At 45.4% G+C, this 14,909-nt stretch overlaps 1 protein-coding gene across 5 annotated transcripts in view; it reads right to left on the bottom strand.

Annotated features, from left to right (window-relative positions):
* POLRMT (RNA polymerase mitochondrial) overlaps positions 1–14,909 on the bottom strand; it is an 886,091-nt gene that overhangs the window by 470,200 nt on the left and 400,982 nt on the right. For all 5 annotated transcript variants that reach the window (XR_011303298.1, XM_069647859.1, XM_069647870.1 and 2 more), the window contains one exon: positions 121–900. Coding sequence is in view for 4 of the 5 variants with exons in the window: in XM_069647859.1 (XP_069503960.1) it covers positions 121–900 (780 nt within the window). In the remaining variant the exon portion in view is untranslated. The remainder of the gene's footprint in view (positions 1–120; positions 901–14,909) is intronic.

Genomic DNA, 14,909 nt, shown 5'->3' with positions numbered 1-14,909 from the left:
AGCAAAATTGTCTTTGCGAAAGATTGAAATGCAGACGCATTTACTGTAAGAAAATTGTTGTGAACTATGATCCAGGTTGTGATTCTATATTTTAACAGTGTATTTTGTCACCAAACTTACCGTTAGGGGGTGGTCGGCAGAGTCCAGTATGTTGTCCATTATCTCGTTGGCATATGCCAACCTTTCCTGCAGCGAGTTCTTCTTCTTCAGCCCAGTAAGGTTGATGAGGTGGGTTTTTAGCCAATTTAACCCATGCTGCCCCAGTTCCCTGCCCTCAGCAAAGAGTAAGATGGCTCGGGTAACATCGCTGCCCAGGTGGTTCAAGTAAGGCGGACAAGGGTAAGTCCGTCCTCTAAAGTCCATGTTGTGGGGAAACCAGAAGATCTCATCTCTCATGTGGTTAGCAATGGAAAGTTTGTAAAGAGCATCCATACGCAGACTGTACATCTCGGCTGCCTTCTTGCGACACATTGCCATTTCTCGCTTCATAGCAGGTTTGTCCATTGGGGTGGCATCTCCCAAGGGACAGTATTTTGGTGCCTCTGAAATGGGAGGCGGTATGTCCAGCTTCTCATCGCCCTTTTGATTGAAAATTGAGATGATGATATCCAGCACAGGCTGATTGATCTTCCAAGGGCAATTTCCTAGCTGGTTGAGTGAGTCCAACACTGGATAGAGGTCCGTTGGGGGGCAGTGTTCCAGCCTAAGCTGGTGCTGAATGGCACCCTCGACACTGCGCATCAGCTTGGTAGGGTTAAGGATGTAGGTACCAAATCGAGGTGAGGTCCAGGGGATAGGTGGGCACAGCATTGGCATGATGTAGGAATCAAAGGTGAGGGTGGTCTCTGCAGCGTCCAACAGCAGCTGGGTGAAGATTGGGTGGGGTTTGATGAAGCCAATCTGAAAAGTAAAAAGGAGACAGTGGGTCAGAAAACGATAACTTGAAAATGTAAAATACTCTGATCTATGCCTTTCCTTATGTATTCTTACACTTTTTGAGCAGATTATGAATTCAGTAGCTGTGCATTATCGAGTAAAATAGACCCTCCAATAATGCTCAGAAACATGGAGCAACAGGTAACTGATGTTTATAGCAAGCTAACCACTGTAGATACCCCCAAAGCCTCTGCCTTTCCACATCTCCCATTTCAGCTCACCAACCGTCCGCAGGAACTCCCCACTACACTCCATTCCAGCACCAACTTGCAATATTGCTCATTAGAGAAACTACAGAAGGAATACAGTTTAACAATGCATTTAAATGAGCACAACATAAAGCCTGCCCCCCTTTCAACTGATTTCACCACAGAAATAAAGACACTAAATACAGACAAGCGCACACACACGCACGTACAAGAAAATGAACTCCTATACATACACGCATCACTTAGTAAAGTTTCCGCATTGTCTGTAACAGCATCTTCAAAATCCCTTCTGATCCACTGTGGACCCAAGAACCTGAGCTCTTCCTTTCCTCACACAAGCCTCATTCCCACTCTGAACTCCCCTTGCCAACACATTTAAGCAGATCATACCTGCTTTTCATGTCAGAAGCTCTCTTCAACTCTCTCCTCATCCCAGCCCACATACTGCTCTCTCCAAAGCCAAGAAAGACAAACCACTATGTGAGAATTCCTCCTCCTCAGTACCTAAACAGGTACAAAACCCGTTGTTGCATGAGGAGCTAACCGATCGGCGCATGTTTGTCTCAAGACAGCTTCCTGCCAATCATGCCAACACCACTTGGCTGCTTGTACAGCTTGCATAAGAGAGCGGTAGAAAGGTTCCACAGTACCATTCGTTTTGGGGTGATGAGCCTTACAGTGAGACACACCCATGCCTCACAGAAATTTCTCAACCAACCTGGATGTGACAAGAACACCAGTGTCTGTAAGAAACTTTGCAGGAAATCCCTCACTCTGAAACACAACCTAGAATGTCTACCACTGCTAGCAAATCAGCTTCTCCCAACACCTTTACCTCCACCCATTTAAAGTAAAGGTCTAACACCACCAGAACATATTTTCTTCTCCCTCTCCGATCATGAAGGGGACCCTAGGGCATCTACTGTAACTAACTGCCAGGGAAAGAAGGGCAGTTCCAGTGGCCTGATGAGTTGAACATAATTCCTTAAAAAGAGTTACCTGCCTAGCAGTACAGCACACAATCCTTCACCATCTTTTTGACCTCTAGATTAATCTTGGGCCATCAATAGTCACTCCTCAACCGCTCCTTATACTTAGTCATCCTTAAAGGCCCTTCATGTGCCAATTCCAACAACTTTGTTTCCAATCCCAATGGGGGTACAATACTATCCCTGCACCCATTGTACAAAACTTCCCCTTACAATCAATCACAGGCTTTGTAGAGCACTCCGTGTGCCTCATTATCCTTGGCTCTCCGTCCAACCACCTTACACTCTCCTAATGCCCCTCTCCTGCCCCAGCACCCTCTGCTACTCATCTCTATTAAGTGTTCCCTCTCACACGAAAAATCTCTCTTCCACACCCTCATTATCATCAGCACCGTCCACATCACCTATTAGCGCAGCATTCTCAGCATGCAACAGCGTCTGCCACAACATTGTTCCTTGCGGAAGATATGCTCAATCTCGAAGTTGTGCTCCTGCATGTATGCCACCCACTTCAGGATTTGTCGCGATACTCCCGCAAGGTCTTTGGGCATGAACACCCCACCAGGGGTTTGTTTGTGATAAGTAAGAACTTTGAAACTCCTTCCAAAAAAATACCACTCAATGTTTTCACTGCCCAAACCACACACTGACACTTTTCCATTACAGAATACTACCTCTCACCCTCTTGCAATGCCTTTGTGGCAAAGGCCACGACCATCTCCACTCCATGCTGCCTCTGCAGCAAAACAGCCCTTAACCCAATGTCATGCGCGTCAGTCATTAATGAAGTAGAACATGTTGTCTCAAAACTCGCCAATGCAGAGGCTCTAGTAATAGCTTCTTGGATGTCTTCATCATGCCCACTTACGATCCACAGTGTAGCCGAGACCGTTAATGGCCTCCTTGCAGACATCCCACATAATTGCAGGATCACTCAAGTTCAGAAGAAACTGAGGAGGTAAGTTGATCAGTCAGTTCTCCACAGACTGGTTACCATCCGATATCCAAAAGTTCCCCAGCCTTGAGAAATCCTGGCAAAAAGGATAAACTCACCACAGTTGCAGTTGTATAAAGATTCCTAGTGGTCACAAACCACACTTTCCGATAGTGCCCTAACTGTAGTGGGTCCTATCTCGGAAATTAATGTGCACTGCTATGCGGGACTTCAAAATGTCAGTGTGAAATCTTGCGATATTCAGTGAGCTGGTAAATGGCAACCACTTGCTGTCCCTATACGCGCCTGACTCCAAGAAGTCACTCGCGAGCTGATGAAAACATCCGCGAGTAGGCGTCTCCTACTCTCCAATACGACTTGACACTGCACCTCCCACAGCAGGCGCTGTCAATACTGACTTTGCAGAGTCGCTCTGGTACGCGCTGTTGAGCACCAGCCACCGAAGCTCGCAGTGGTGCTCCAGTCAGAGATCAAACAATTTGGTTGAAAGGACTCAGGAAAAATGTCCTCCACTCAAAGTAGTTTGGCCAGTTTGTTTTTTCAGGAAGTTTAGGGAATTTTGAGGATCTTTTTGATAGACTGACCAGAATAGTTTATTTATTTATTTTTTATTTAGTGGAACATTTGTTAAATTTCCACCATTGGATCCAAACCCAGGAGGGATTCCTGGGACAGCAAAAATAACTTTGTGAAGATCCAAGATTACAGGGCACTCCATAGATTTCTTTTTCATTTTTCTAAAAAGAAGGGAAAGCTAGACTACCGGCGCAGGTTAGGACAGAGGTCTAGACTGTTAGTTTTGGACTACATCCTGACTAGCACCTTTTTCTTATTTTTTGGATCAGGATCTTGTACTGCCGATTAGGTGAAGCGTTAATAAAATTCTGATGTTGAAGTAGGTCTTGTTGTCCATCTCCGCTTTCTGGTATGCCACAGTGGAAAGCACCTTCTTGTGTGCAAGGGTGTGCAATGTGAAGTGCCCCCCTACTGGGGTGACATGGGAAGAAACCTGTAGTGGAAAGTCATTGTTTTGTGGCGGACTTTGTTCTCATCTCCGAGTTAGGCGTGGACCACGTCCTCTGCTTCGTCAATATTGGCTCTGAGCCCCTGATGTGGCTGTGTGCTGCAAGCTCTGGTTGGCATACCATGAGCAGGTAGTTGCAGGGTAAATAGTTTGAGATGCTCATTTGTTAAATGGTTAGGGGGTGAAATGTCCTAGGGTTTGTAGAGGATCTCCTCTGTTGGGACGGTCTGCTTGCAAGTTGTCCAAGACCTTTAACGGTCTCATGTGCTGCCTTTTCAAGCAAATCGTCCAGAGCTTTCCCAAAATGGGCAGAGTTGCTTGCATTTCCGGCATGAAACAAGCCTTGTAACCATGCATGCCTTTTGATGACTGATGACTGTGCCCGATAAGAGGGATTTCCAAAATCAACTCTGGGGGTTGGATTTTGGGAGGCCATTCTATCACGGTGAAAAGGGAGACAGGACTAGCCACACCCCAGGTACGGTAGCGGAGCAGCAAGGCTTAGTCTCAGAGGGTTGTCAGGGTGGTCCTAGTGCTACAATGAGTCGACACAGAACCCCACCAATAATTCCAGTTAGACAGTTCAGTACAAAAATACACAATTATTTATTAGGCCTTTTAGAAAACACACTAAGCAAGTAAAATCTTCTTGTCAAATATTGAAAACTAACGCTATAAAACTGATAAACAAGTTGCCTACCCATGGTAACGTTCTTCCGACTGGATGTTCCTCCCACGTATTCCTTATCTTTGATATTCCCATATCCAGGCTGCTGCTTCTGAAACATTTTTCCAGTAGAGGGCGCTACGCGTCGACATCGGTCGAGTCAGTGTCCCTCGGAGGCCTCCGTCTCGATGACATCACTGGTGTAAGTAGTCACGCGCAGCGTCCGTTGCACAGTTCCGTTTTGAAGTGTTAGGCATTATCCAGGATGAGACGGTTACTACCCTTGAGAGAGCGCAGACTGCAATTACAAAGGGAGTTTTACTGCAGGGAAGGATGGGATGGGCGATAAGGAATACGTGGGAGGAACATCCAGCCGAAAGAACGCTACCATGGGTAAGTAACTTGTTCTTCGAATGGATTGTGTCTTCTCACGTATTCCTCATCTTTGATAGACTTCCAAAGCAGTAAAGTATGTAGGAGGAGGGAGTAATAATGTATTGTTTAAGTATGCACAGAATGCAATACTGCCTTCCCGAATTTGGTTTCTTAGCTAGTTAAGGAATCCAAGCTATAGAATCTTGTAAAGGTGTGCACAGACAACCATGTGGCAGCTGCACAAATGTCTTTTACTGGGACTCCCCTTTGAAGATCTGACAAAGCTGCGATACCTCTGGTTGAATGAGCCTTTAGATGCTCCGGAGGGTCTTTACCTACCAATTTAGAACATTCTACTATAGTTCGAATAATCCATCTAGAAATGGTTAGCTTGGTAATGGCTAGGCCCAGCTTATGACCTATGTATCCCACAAAGTATTGGTCAGCTTGTCTTATTTTTGCTAGGCTGCTAATATAGAAACTCAAAGCACGCTTTAGGTCAAGTCTGTGTAGCCTTTCTTCCTTTTTCCCCGGATGAGGAGGGGGGTAAAAGGAAGACAAGGTTATTTTCTGGGTAATATGAAATTCCGAAACAACCTTTGGGAGGAAATTAGGCTTCACTTGCAGAGCAACTTTATCTTTATGAAAGTCACTGTGAGGAGGCTTGCAGGATAAGGCCTGTAACTCACTCACCCTTCTGACAGATGTTATTGCCACCAAAAAGACAGTTTCGAAGGTAGGAAATATCAACGGGCATGAATGCAGGGGTTCAAAAGGAGTGCCCATTAGAAATGTAAAGACTAAATTTAGGTCCCATAGAGGAACTTGAAAAGGAGTTGGGGGGTAAAGATTGATCAACCCCTTCAAGAATTGGATTACCAAGGGCATTTTAAAGTAGCTGTGCGCTTGAAGATAGATAGCGCTGCTAGGTAGCCCTTAATAGGGCCGACCTGGAGACCTAGATTTGCTAAGTGCAAAAGGAAAGATAACACCATAGGTGTATTACATGAAAAACGATCCACATTCTTATCCCTACACCAGCTGCAGAACTTGTTCCAACGGCAGCGATATAAGGATTTGGTTGCTGGTCTTCTGGCCTAATGCAACTCCTCCATTACGTTGTCCGAAACCATGCGTGAAGGCAGAGTCCTGATGGAGAACCGGACCTCCCTCTCGCAAGAGTAGATCCTCTCTTTGTGGAAGACGAATCGTAGGACAGATGGACAGGTCTAGAAGGTCAGAGTACCATGTTCTCCTGGCCCAATCCGGGGCAATTAGGATCATGGCTATCCTGAACCTTTTCAGCCTCATTACATGAGGAATGAGGAATGACGGGGACAAGAGGAAACGCATAGAGAAGTGGAAATTCCCAGGCCACCACAAACGTGTCTCCTAGAGCTCCTCTGGGGGAAAATTCCCTGGAGCAGTACAGTACGCACTTCCTGTTGGCATAGGTCGCAAACCAATCCACTTCTGAGGTTCCCCAAAGGATGGAGATCTCTTGAAGGACTTCCTGAGCTAGTTCCCACTCGTGAGAAACTAGAGCGTCCGCCGTCATGGTCTTCTCTCCGGCTAGATGAACTGCTGACAGAAAGATTGCTTCTTGTATTGCCCAGAACCAGAGCTGCATTGCCTCTCTGCACAGTGGCAGTGACCCTACCCCTCCTCTCTTGGTGACGTAGTACATGACCACCGTGTTGTCTGTCATTATCAGGACATTCTTTCCCTGCATAGACGGCAGGAAGGCCTTCAGCTCTAATCTGATTTCCTTCAGCTATAAAAGGTTGATAAGTAGCTTGGACTCCGATGGAGACCAACGAAAGCTGATGGTCAAATCGTTGGAATGGGCTCCCCACCGAGTGAGTGAGGCATCCGTCACTACTGTTATCTCCGGCCATGGTTGCAAAAAGGTTCCCCTTTCAAGATGTTTTCCCCGACAGGCCCACCACTGAAGGTCCAGTGAGACTCTTCAGGATTTGTAAAAGATCGGACATCCTTCCTGATAATTGTGACCACTGGGTCCTGAACCATCTTGAACTTATCCTTGCTGAGGAATCTGTTCAATTCTCGTAAGTCCAAGATGGGTCTCATTCCTCTGTCCTTTTTCGGAATTAGGAAACAAGGGGAGTACCAACACTTGTTCCTCTCCGCTACAGGTACCGGTTCTATGCCACCTTTCTTTCTCTAGCAGGTCTAGAATTTCCTGCATAAGGAGCGGGTCTGGAAACTTCAAAGAGTTGCTCTCCGGTGGATGACTAAGGTTTGCGTAGAAAAGGCAGGCAGTAACCTTCGGCAATTGTTTCCAGTGCCCAAGCATCTGAAGTAATAGCCTGCCATTCTGTCAGATGCTAAGTTAACTTGCCTCCTACTGCTGGTCTTGTGATATAAGACCTCAGAAGTTTTGAGGTGGCTGATGCAGAGGCTGAGGGTAAAGTAGCCCCTGCTGCGGCGGCTTTAGTACCTTTGCCCAGTCCACCACAGGTAAATCGTCTCTGGCCTCTTTGAGCTGGCTGTCCTCTGCCTTTGCCAAATGTGGAATAGCGAAAGGACTGGCCCCTCCAGGGTGCTCCTGTGGGGCGGTTCAGAGTTGGTCTTATTGCAGCTCCAAGGGATTTTGACGCCGCCATGGAAGTTTGCAATTTCTGCAAACTGTCATCAGCTTTCTGTCCAAATAGATGGATGCCGTCAAAGGGCATATTCAGAAGTGTGGATTGTACATCAGGAGCGAATCTGAGGATTTTGGTACTAGCCGCCATGGCTCTGCTGATGCTGTTAACAGAGTCGAGGTCAGTTTGGAGGGACTCCCACATCGCTTTCTTCCAGTCCTTGATAATATTCAAGAAACAGTCTCTCGCCTCTCCTTCACGGAGATGGTCAGCCGCCATTGAAGCACACTCCCAAAGGGTGTGGCTGAATCTTGTCAGCGTGCATGTGGCATTAGCAGACTTCAGGGCCATGCTACAGGCCAAGAAAACTTTCTTGGCCACGGCGTCAAACTTCTTGTCATCATGATCCTGTGGGATATGAAGTGTGTTTTCCTGAAGAAGTTGCAGCTTGAACTAAGCTTTCTGGCGCAGGATGTTTAGATAAGTACAGAGGATCTGTAGTTGATGCTCTGTATTTTGCTGACAGTTTTTTTGCTGACTGCAGGAATCACCTCTGGTGTTTCCCAATTTCTGAACACTTTTCTGCAAGGCCTTGTGAAAAGGGATGATGGGGTCCTCTTGAGGCCCCTTGTCTAGTATATCAGTGAGATCATCTTGCTCATATACTGGTGTGGGCGTAGACCACCCCATATATTCCATGAGAGTTCTATAATTACCCTCTGGGTGATCTACTGGATCAGGTCTGCTAAAGTCCACCTCAGGGGAAGTATCAATCCTGTTTGCTTCCTGCAATGAGTCTTGCAGATCCTTCAAACTGACCTCCTCTGGGATGCATTCTTCTGGAAGGAAGGTCTCACACATTCTAGACCAAAGGGTCTTCAGCATCCGACTCCTCTCCCTCATAAATTGAGGATAAAGATTTAATTTAGTCTGAGCGAGTCAGAGGTGTGTAACTTCTTGCTAACGAAGGAGGAGCAATAGTAGACACTATGGGTAGAGATAAGCTTGTAACTGTCGATGTGGACATCATTGGCCTCAAGGTTGTCGAAAGACTGGCTTCAACATTTTCTATGGGGTCATCGACGGTACCGAACCAAGCTGCGCAAAGAGGTCTATGTTCGGGGCGTCAATCACTTCTTCGACAAAATCGCCGTTGGCGTCAATGATGCAGTTTTCCCTTTCAACATGTCAGTCAACAGTGATGTGTTGTGCATCACAGAGGCTGAAACTCGACTCAAGGGTTATGTAAACTCTCAAGGAGTATATGATGCAGAGGTCGATGTCTCACGGCTCTTAGGTTTACCAGGTTTTTGTCCTGGAGTATAGCCTCCAGGTATCCCTGAGGGGGGGCAACGCCACGTTCTCAAACACATTTAACATTTTCTTTCGAAATTCCTCCCACTGAGCCGGTGAAGTATTTTTGGTAGGACATGTTTCTCTCTGGTGAACTGGAGGATGAGGTTGAAGGAGATCTATGTTGTCTTTTTTTTATGCTGTCTCGACACGGATGAAGATGTGATCCTCTCTAAGATCTCAAACAGGAGTGTTTCTTTCATCGAGGAGATGATAGTCTCCACTCGTCTGAGGTATGTTCGGTCGGGGTAATGGGTTTTTTGGTCTTACCTCTCTCCAACTTCCCTCTGCACTCTCTTAAGGAACTCTCTGCCCCAAGGCACCATAGACAAACCCTGTGGGGGGTCTGTCAAGGACATATTTACCCAACAATCTCTGCATTTTTTTAAGCCAGATTGGGGCATAGATGGAGCCGATGAAGCCATCTCAAACCAAGAAGTGTAAACAGTGGTGGGACTGCATGAGAAGTGCAACAGCCGCCAGGGCAGAGTAAGGGAGGCAAATGCTCCCAAAGATAAAACACTGTTTAGAGGGACGAACGACTATACACGAGGCTGGGGAAGCCACAAGGGTTATAGGAGCCAAGAAAACTGAAATGTTGGATACGGGCAGACACCCAAGCGAGGCCCTGCCAAAGTAGGTCTATCAGAGGGAAAACAGGCTTGGGAGAGCCTAGGAACATATTGAGACATCAATATCCTAGACTGGAGAAGCTGCAAGGGTTATGGAAGCTAGGAAAACTTGAATACTAAATACGAGCTAACGCACAACCAAGGCCCTATAAAACCAAGCTTACCAGAGAGCCAAAGGGTGTTGGAGAGCGCTGGTAAAATACAGAGACACCGATATCCGAGGCTGGGGAAGACAAAAAGGTCACGGGAACCATGAAAACCTGAATACTAGCTACATACAGAAAGCCAAACGGGGCCCTGCTAAAGTAAGCCTATCAGAGACCCATAGGACTTTGGAGAGCCCTAGAAATACACACAACCTAACGAGCTGGGAAGGGAACAAAAGAACCTGAAGGGTTCCAGTGTTGAAACCCGAGGCAAGAAAAATGTCAATCACTTAGTCGGAAATGCTGGAATCACATTTAGAAAACCTTTTTCTCCATGTAAAGGAATATTGGATAAGTTTAAGACTTGCCATTCAGAACCTGTACAGAGGCTGAAGCACCGTCTTGTGAGTAATTGATGAACTATAAAAATCATCTTTTGAATTGAGATCATAACCTGCAAATAGGCTGGTAGACGGTAGGGCAAGAGATTTAAAAACTTTAAAAACCTTCTTTGACAAGAGATCTAAGCCATTGGGCCAAGCAAAGCCCAGGGATTGAGGTTATTGCTCTGGCCTATTTTGTTACTTTTTTTCTAAGCGGTAGGCCCAGATATCAAGTAGGTTTTGGACTAAGGACCATTTCTTTTGGACATTCGATGAGCAGCATTAGTTTGTTTGGTAGGAAGTTATCCTCATAACAGTAGGGCAAGAAAGGCATTTATTATTTAAATAAACACCTTTGAACATGTCACATCTTAGTTCGAGTCCTTCTTCTGCATCGCCACAGTACTTGGAATCATTAGAAGTAGATAAGACACTTTGTACAACCAATGAACAGCTTCGCTACCTCTTATAAAGTCCAATACTAACATGTTGTGGAGCCTTGTGCCCAAAAGTCACTAGTTCCAAAGTTAAAATTCACAGGTAAGTTTATTAAGAAATTGGCAATGCCAGTGGTTAGGATTATCTAAAGAGTGAAAAGGTTAGGTAAAGTTCAGGTCAGTATATTTACTTAATCCCAGTCACTAGGACAGGACTAGGAAGGGATCCTAGACCAGGCCTCCACTGACCAAAGTCATTTAAGATTGATTTAGGGACAGGATTGTACGCCCATGTAACCCTCTGGAGAACAGGGGCGGCAGAAACAGGTATGCTACCTTGCTCCCCTGACTCTGATTTCTCCAGAGACCACTTCTGAGATTCTGTTGGGCACACCGTTTTCTGTGCTGTGTCCCATTGATAAAAGGCACAGGGGTCACCAATGCAGATGAAGGGGCTTCTTGAGATTACGCAGAGCAGCAGGGCGCGACAGGGACTTCACTGGAGTTGGTGCTGGTCAGCTGCAGGGGTCGTGTTTGGGTCAACTGGCAGCTCTTCTTGCCGTTGGTCCTGGACTGAAAGATAATCAGTTGAATGGCTGCATGAACCCTCCTTTTATCCAAGACGTTGGCTGGGAGCTTGCCCAAGCCCACCAATGGTAACAGGTAGTGGCTATCCAGTCATGGATAGCCACATCATCTGTCCACCAACAGACATTTATTCAGTCACCATGATGTGTACTGGACCAGACAGTCCCAACCCCTACATCCGGGTTCACACACAAAGCAGCTGCTTTCCCCGGGAAATAGCATTCCAGGCACGGCCATTTTAGGGTGCTAGCCACCCTTAGTAGCAATTTGTGGCCAACGCGAAAGTGCACAAGTAAAATTACAAAAACACAGTCGTAAAATATCTGCAGCCACCAACTCATCCTAGGCAAATTGCAAAAGTAAACAAAAAGGCATTACAGAAAAAGATATGAGAATACAAAGTGTCGTAGCTACACTTCATTTTAAATAAATTCACAAAGAGTGGGGGTCATTACAAGGTTGCCGAACCGGAAACAACGGTGCCGGTACCGTTGTTTTCCGGACCGGAAAACTACAAGTTCAGCGAGCGGATGCCTTTCCGCCCACCAGGTCTGCCCTGGCGGGCGGAAAGGCACACGTTTGCAGACTTTGACGGATGCACCGGCACCATTTGTGAATGGTGCCGGTGCATCCGTCCTCCCCATTGAGTCCAATGGGACTCGAATTGGAAGTAATATTTTCCGGCGCCCGGCAATGGGTAATTACCGGGACCGCCAGGGCCATAATGCCCCAGTAAATCCCCATTGCCAGGTGCCGGAAAACAAATTACTCCGGCGGCAGCCGTGCCTTTTTTACCAGCAAGGCTACATCTGGACTCATAATGAGGCCCAGTCTCTCAATACTGAGAGCCTTATGGCTTGATCAGTTTTCCTAAAAGAATGAGCAAAAGGGCAAGGTAAGTAAAGCATAAGGCTTTACCTACAGTCAAATAGTCAGATCAGGCGTTCAAACAAGCAAAAAGAAAGGGTGTCCCATAGAAGCCTATGGGAGGAAAGAAGCAAAAAGAAAACCTTTCCTAACAATGCCTTTGGCTATCAGTCTGCCGGCTGTTTTGGCCGAGTACAGGGAATGTTTAATCACTGCATTGGTAGATTGCTTTGCTTCATTTAATATTTTACCCATGGCTGTCCCCAAGTGTTATGGACATTCTTTTATAAAGTTGTCCATTTGATCACACTGTGCCAGGTTACATCTTCCCACAAGCACAGTGGCATTTGCAATGTGTGCCTAGTAGGCACTAGATGTGCCCATTTTCTTCTTGGGAGCATCCATTTTTTGCTCTCCTTAGCCGGGAGATATTACTAAGTAGACAAAGTAGTTCCACCTCATTGCATGTTGTATCAACTAATTAATCTGGAATTAAATATCCCTTAATGTACATGGGGCCAAAGGGGCAAGTTTGTAATTTCTCAATCCGGGGGTTAATTGTTTTAGTGAGAACAGGAATTACTAATGCCAGTGTTATTCTCTTTTCACCTACCTTTTAAATGGAGATGTATTGTGCTACAGGTTTTTTTCTCACTTGTAGGATATCTTTAATGAAATCAGTGACTTCTTCCGATTCATTTGTTTCAATACCAAATGTATTGGCCGTCTCCTTAACTGATTGTTTATACAAACATTGATCATCAGTGGAAAAATACGGGTGGCTCTACCACCTCTGAGGTAAGTAGAGGGTAGTCATCTGGTTCAAAATATTGATCCACATCTAGAATTACATCTTCCCCAGAGTAATAATCCTGATCTATCAACTCACCCTCATGCTGAAAGTTTTGAACTTTAATTTTCGTAGTAGGGAACATTTTCTATAGAAGTACTCTTGTTTTCTCTTCAATGGATGTTCCTTTAAGAATCCCATGAAGGACAACATTTTGTCCATAATGTTTGAAGCCTTTTCTTGTTCCACTTACCCTTAGAGGATGCGTGTGGAGCCTTCGTCTACTGTTTCTCCTCTGAAACAGACATTGGTAGTCGCCATTTTGTGGTACAAGTCGCCTCCCTCGCACTCCCCTGAATTTCAGCGTCCGAGCATCAAGAGATCTTATCTTAAAGAAGCTTCTGTGATCATGACTAGAAGGACGCCTGTTGCCTGTGTGCAGAGACTGTTGCTGGAACCTGCCTTCCCCGTCATGTGAAGAGTCCTGAAGAGGCCTGCATCTTTGTTTCTTGTATACGTTGCCTGGGGTACATCTTGCATCTGGACCTGAACGGAAGAACCCTTGCACACGCAGCTCCTGGGCACCCCTCACTGGATCCTACAGCAGGAAATCCAACCTCCAGTGACTCCCAGCAGTCCCACAAATTCATCTGGGATAATCGGAGGCGGGGGGCGGGGGAGTGTAAGAAAACGCAGTCCATCTGCTCCCCGCATGGATAAGATTGGGAGCCAGTCCCTTTGTCTTCTAACCTTCTATTCCCACTGCCTTTTGGTCACTGAACCTGGGGAGCAACTCCTGAAATACAAAATACGATTTACTTACCTTACTGAAATTGTTTAAGAGTATTTTATTCCCTCACCAACACAAGTAAAATATAACGTACCTGCAAAGACTCCTTCTGGTAGGAAGCATTGTGGCTCCTGTGGATTTTGGGCACAAGGCCCCATTCTCCTTAGGGATAGGTCTGCTTAAGTTAAGTAATTCACTTGTGAGTTGGTTCCATCACTGCTGCATTATTTTACTTACCTCTTGTGTTGAGTAAGTCATTTGAATGCATTTATGAACCAATGGTGAAGTATTTAGGTTTATTATTGGGTATTATACAATATTATCACCATGTAGCTTAATTTGTCAGTGTGTGCAAAAGGCTTAGAACAAATAACTATTTGTATACTTACCTGTCTAAGTTGAATTATTGTGTATTATATTGAGGGACCCCAACACCACTCACACTCTAGCTTTGACTTCTCTCCATTGCTACCTTGATTGGGTTTTGGCTAACCTCTCAGAGTTCCCTGCTAACTATAACTATGGTGGTCTCCTAAAATCTGTCCACCAGGCCAGATTCTAGAAATCCATCTCAACAGATACCAGGAGTATGTATGTATTACATTTGATTTTACACCCAAACCCTGGTGTATCACAGCATAGATTTAAATGCATATTTTAGGTCTTAGCAGTTACATTCAACTAGTTACACATAAAATACAAGAGAAAATGTACAAAGAAAATGTACACAGAATAGGATTACTTTGTAGGCTTCCTCACACGTACAATTTCAGTCTATCCACATCCGACACATTATGGGAATCCTTCAATGTGCCCATATCAAACAAGTTGTTGGCTTCCGTTGTATACTTGATGGCAGTGTTGGGACCAATCCACTTATCCTTCACGACCTTAGACTTTATAACCTCCATTGTTAAGAAATATTTTTCTTTTGCAACATTCATATTCATACTATTGGCATCAATGGGACTCCCAGCTATTTGCAATGCATTGAAACCCAAGTTTACTTTGGAGGCGCTGTCAAAACATAAGAGTGCAGAAGGACTGTCTCCTTTTGTGATTTCCAGTGTTTTAAGTGAAGTGCTTCAGGGGTAAATTGTACCCCCTTTTCCCTTTGTTTTTTTAATGTTCTTTTTATCTTTTGGATGTGCCTAGGACAGGC

This window comes from Ambystoma mexicanum, chromosome 1p, assembly GCF_040938575.1.
Source record: "Ambystoma mexicanum isolate Mex_15411 chromosome 1p, UKY_AmexF1_1, whole genome shotgun sequence".
Taxonomy (NCBI): Eukaryota; Metazoa; Chordata; class Amphibia; order Caudata; family Ambystomatidae; genus Ambystoma; species Ambystoma mexicanum.
The sequence above is the reverse complement of the archived record's forward strand: the minus strand, read 5'-3'. Positions and strand labels throughout refer to the sequence as shown.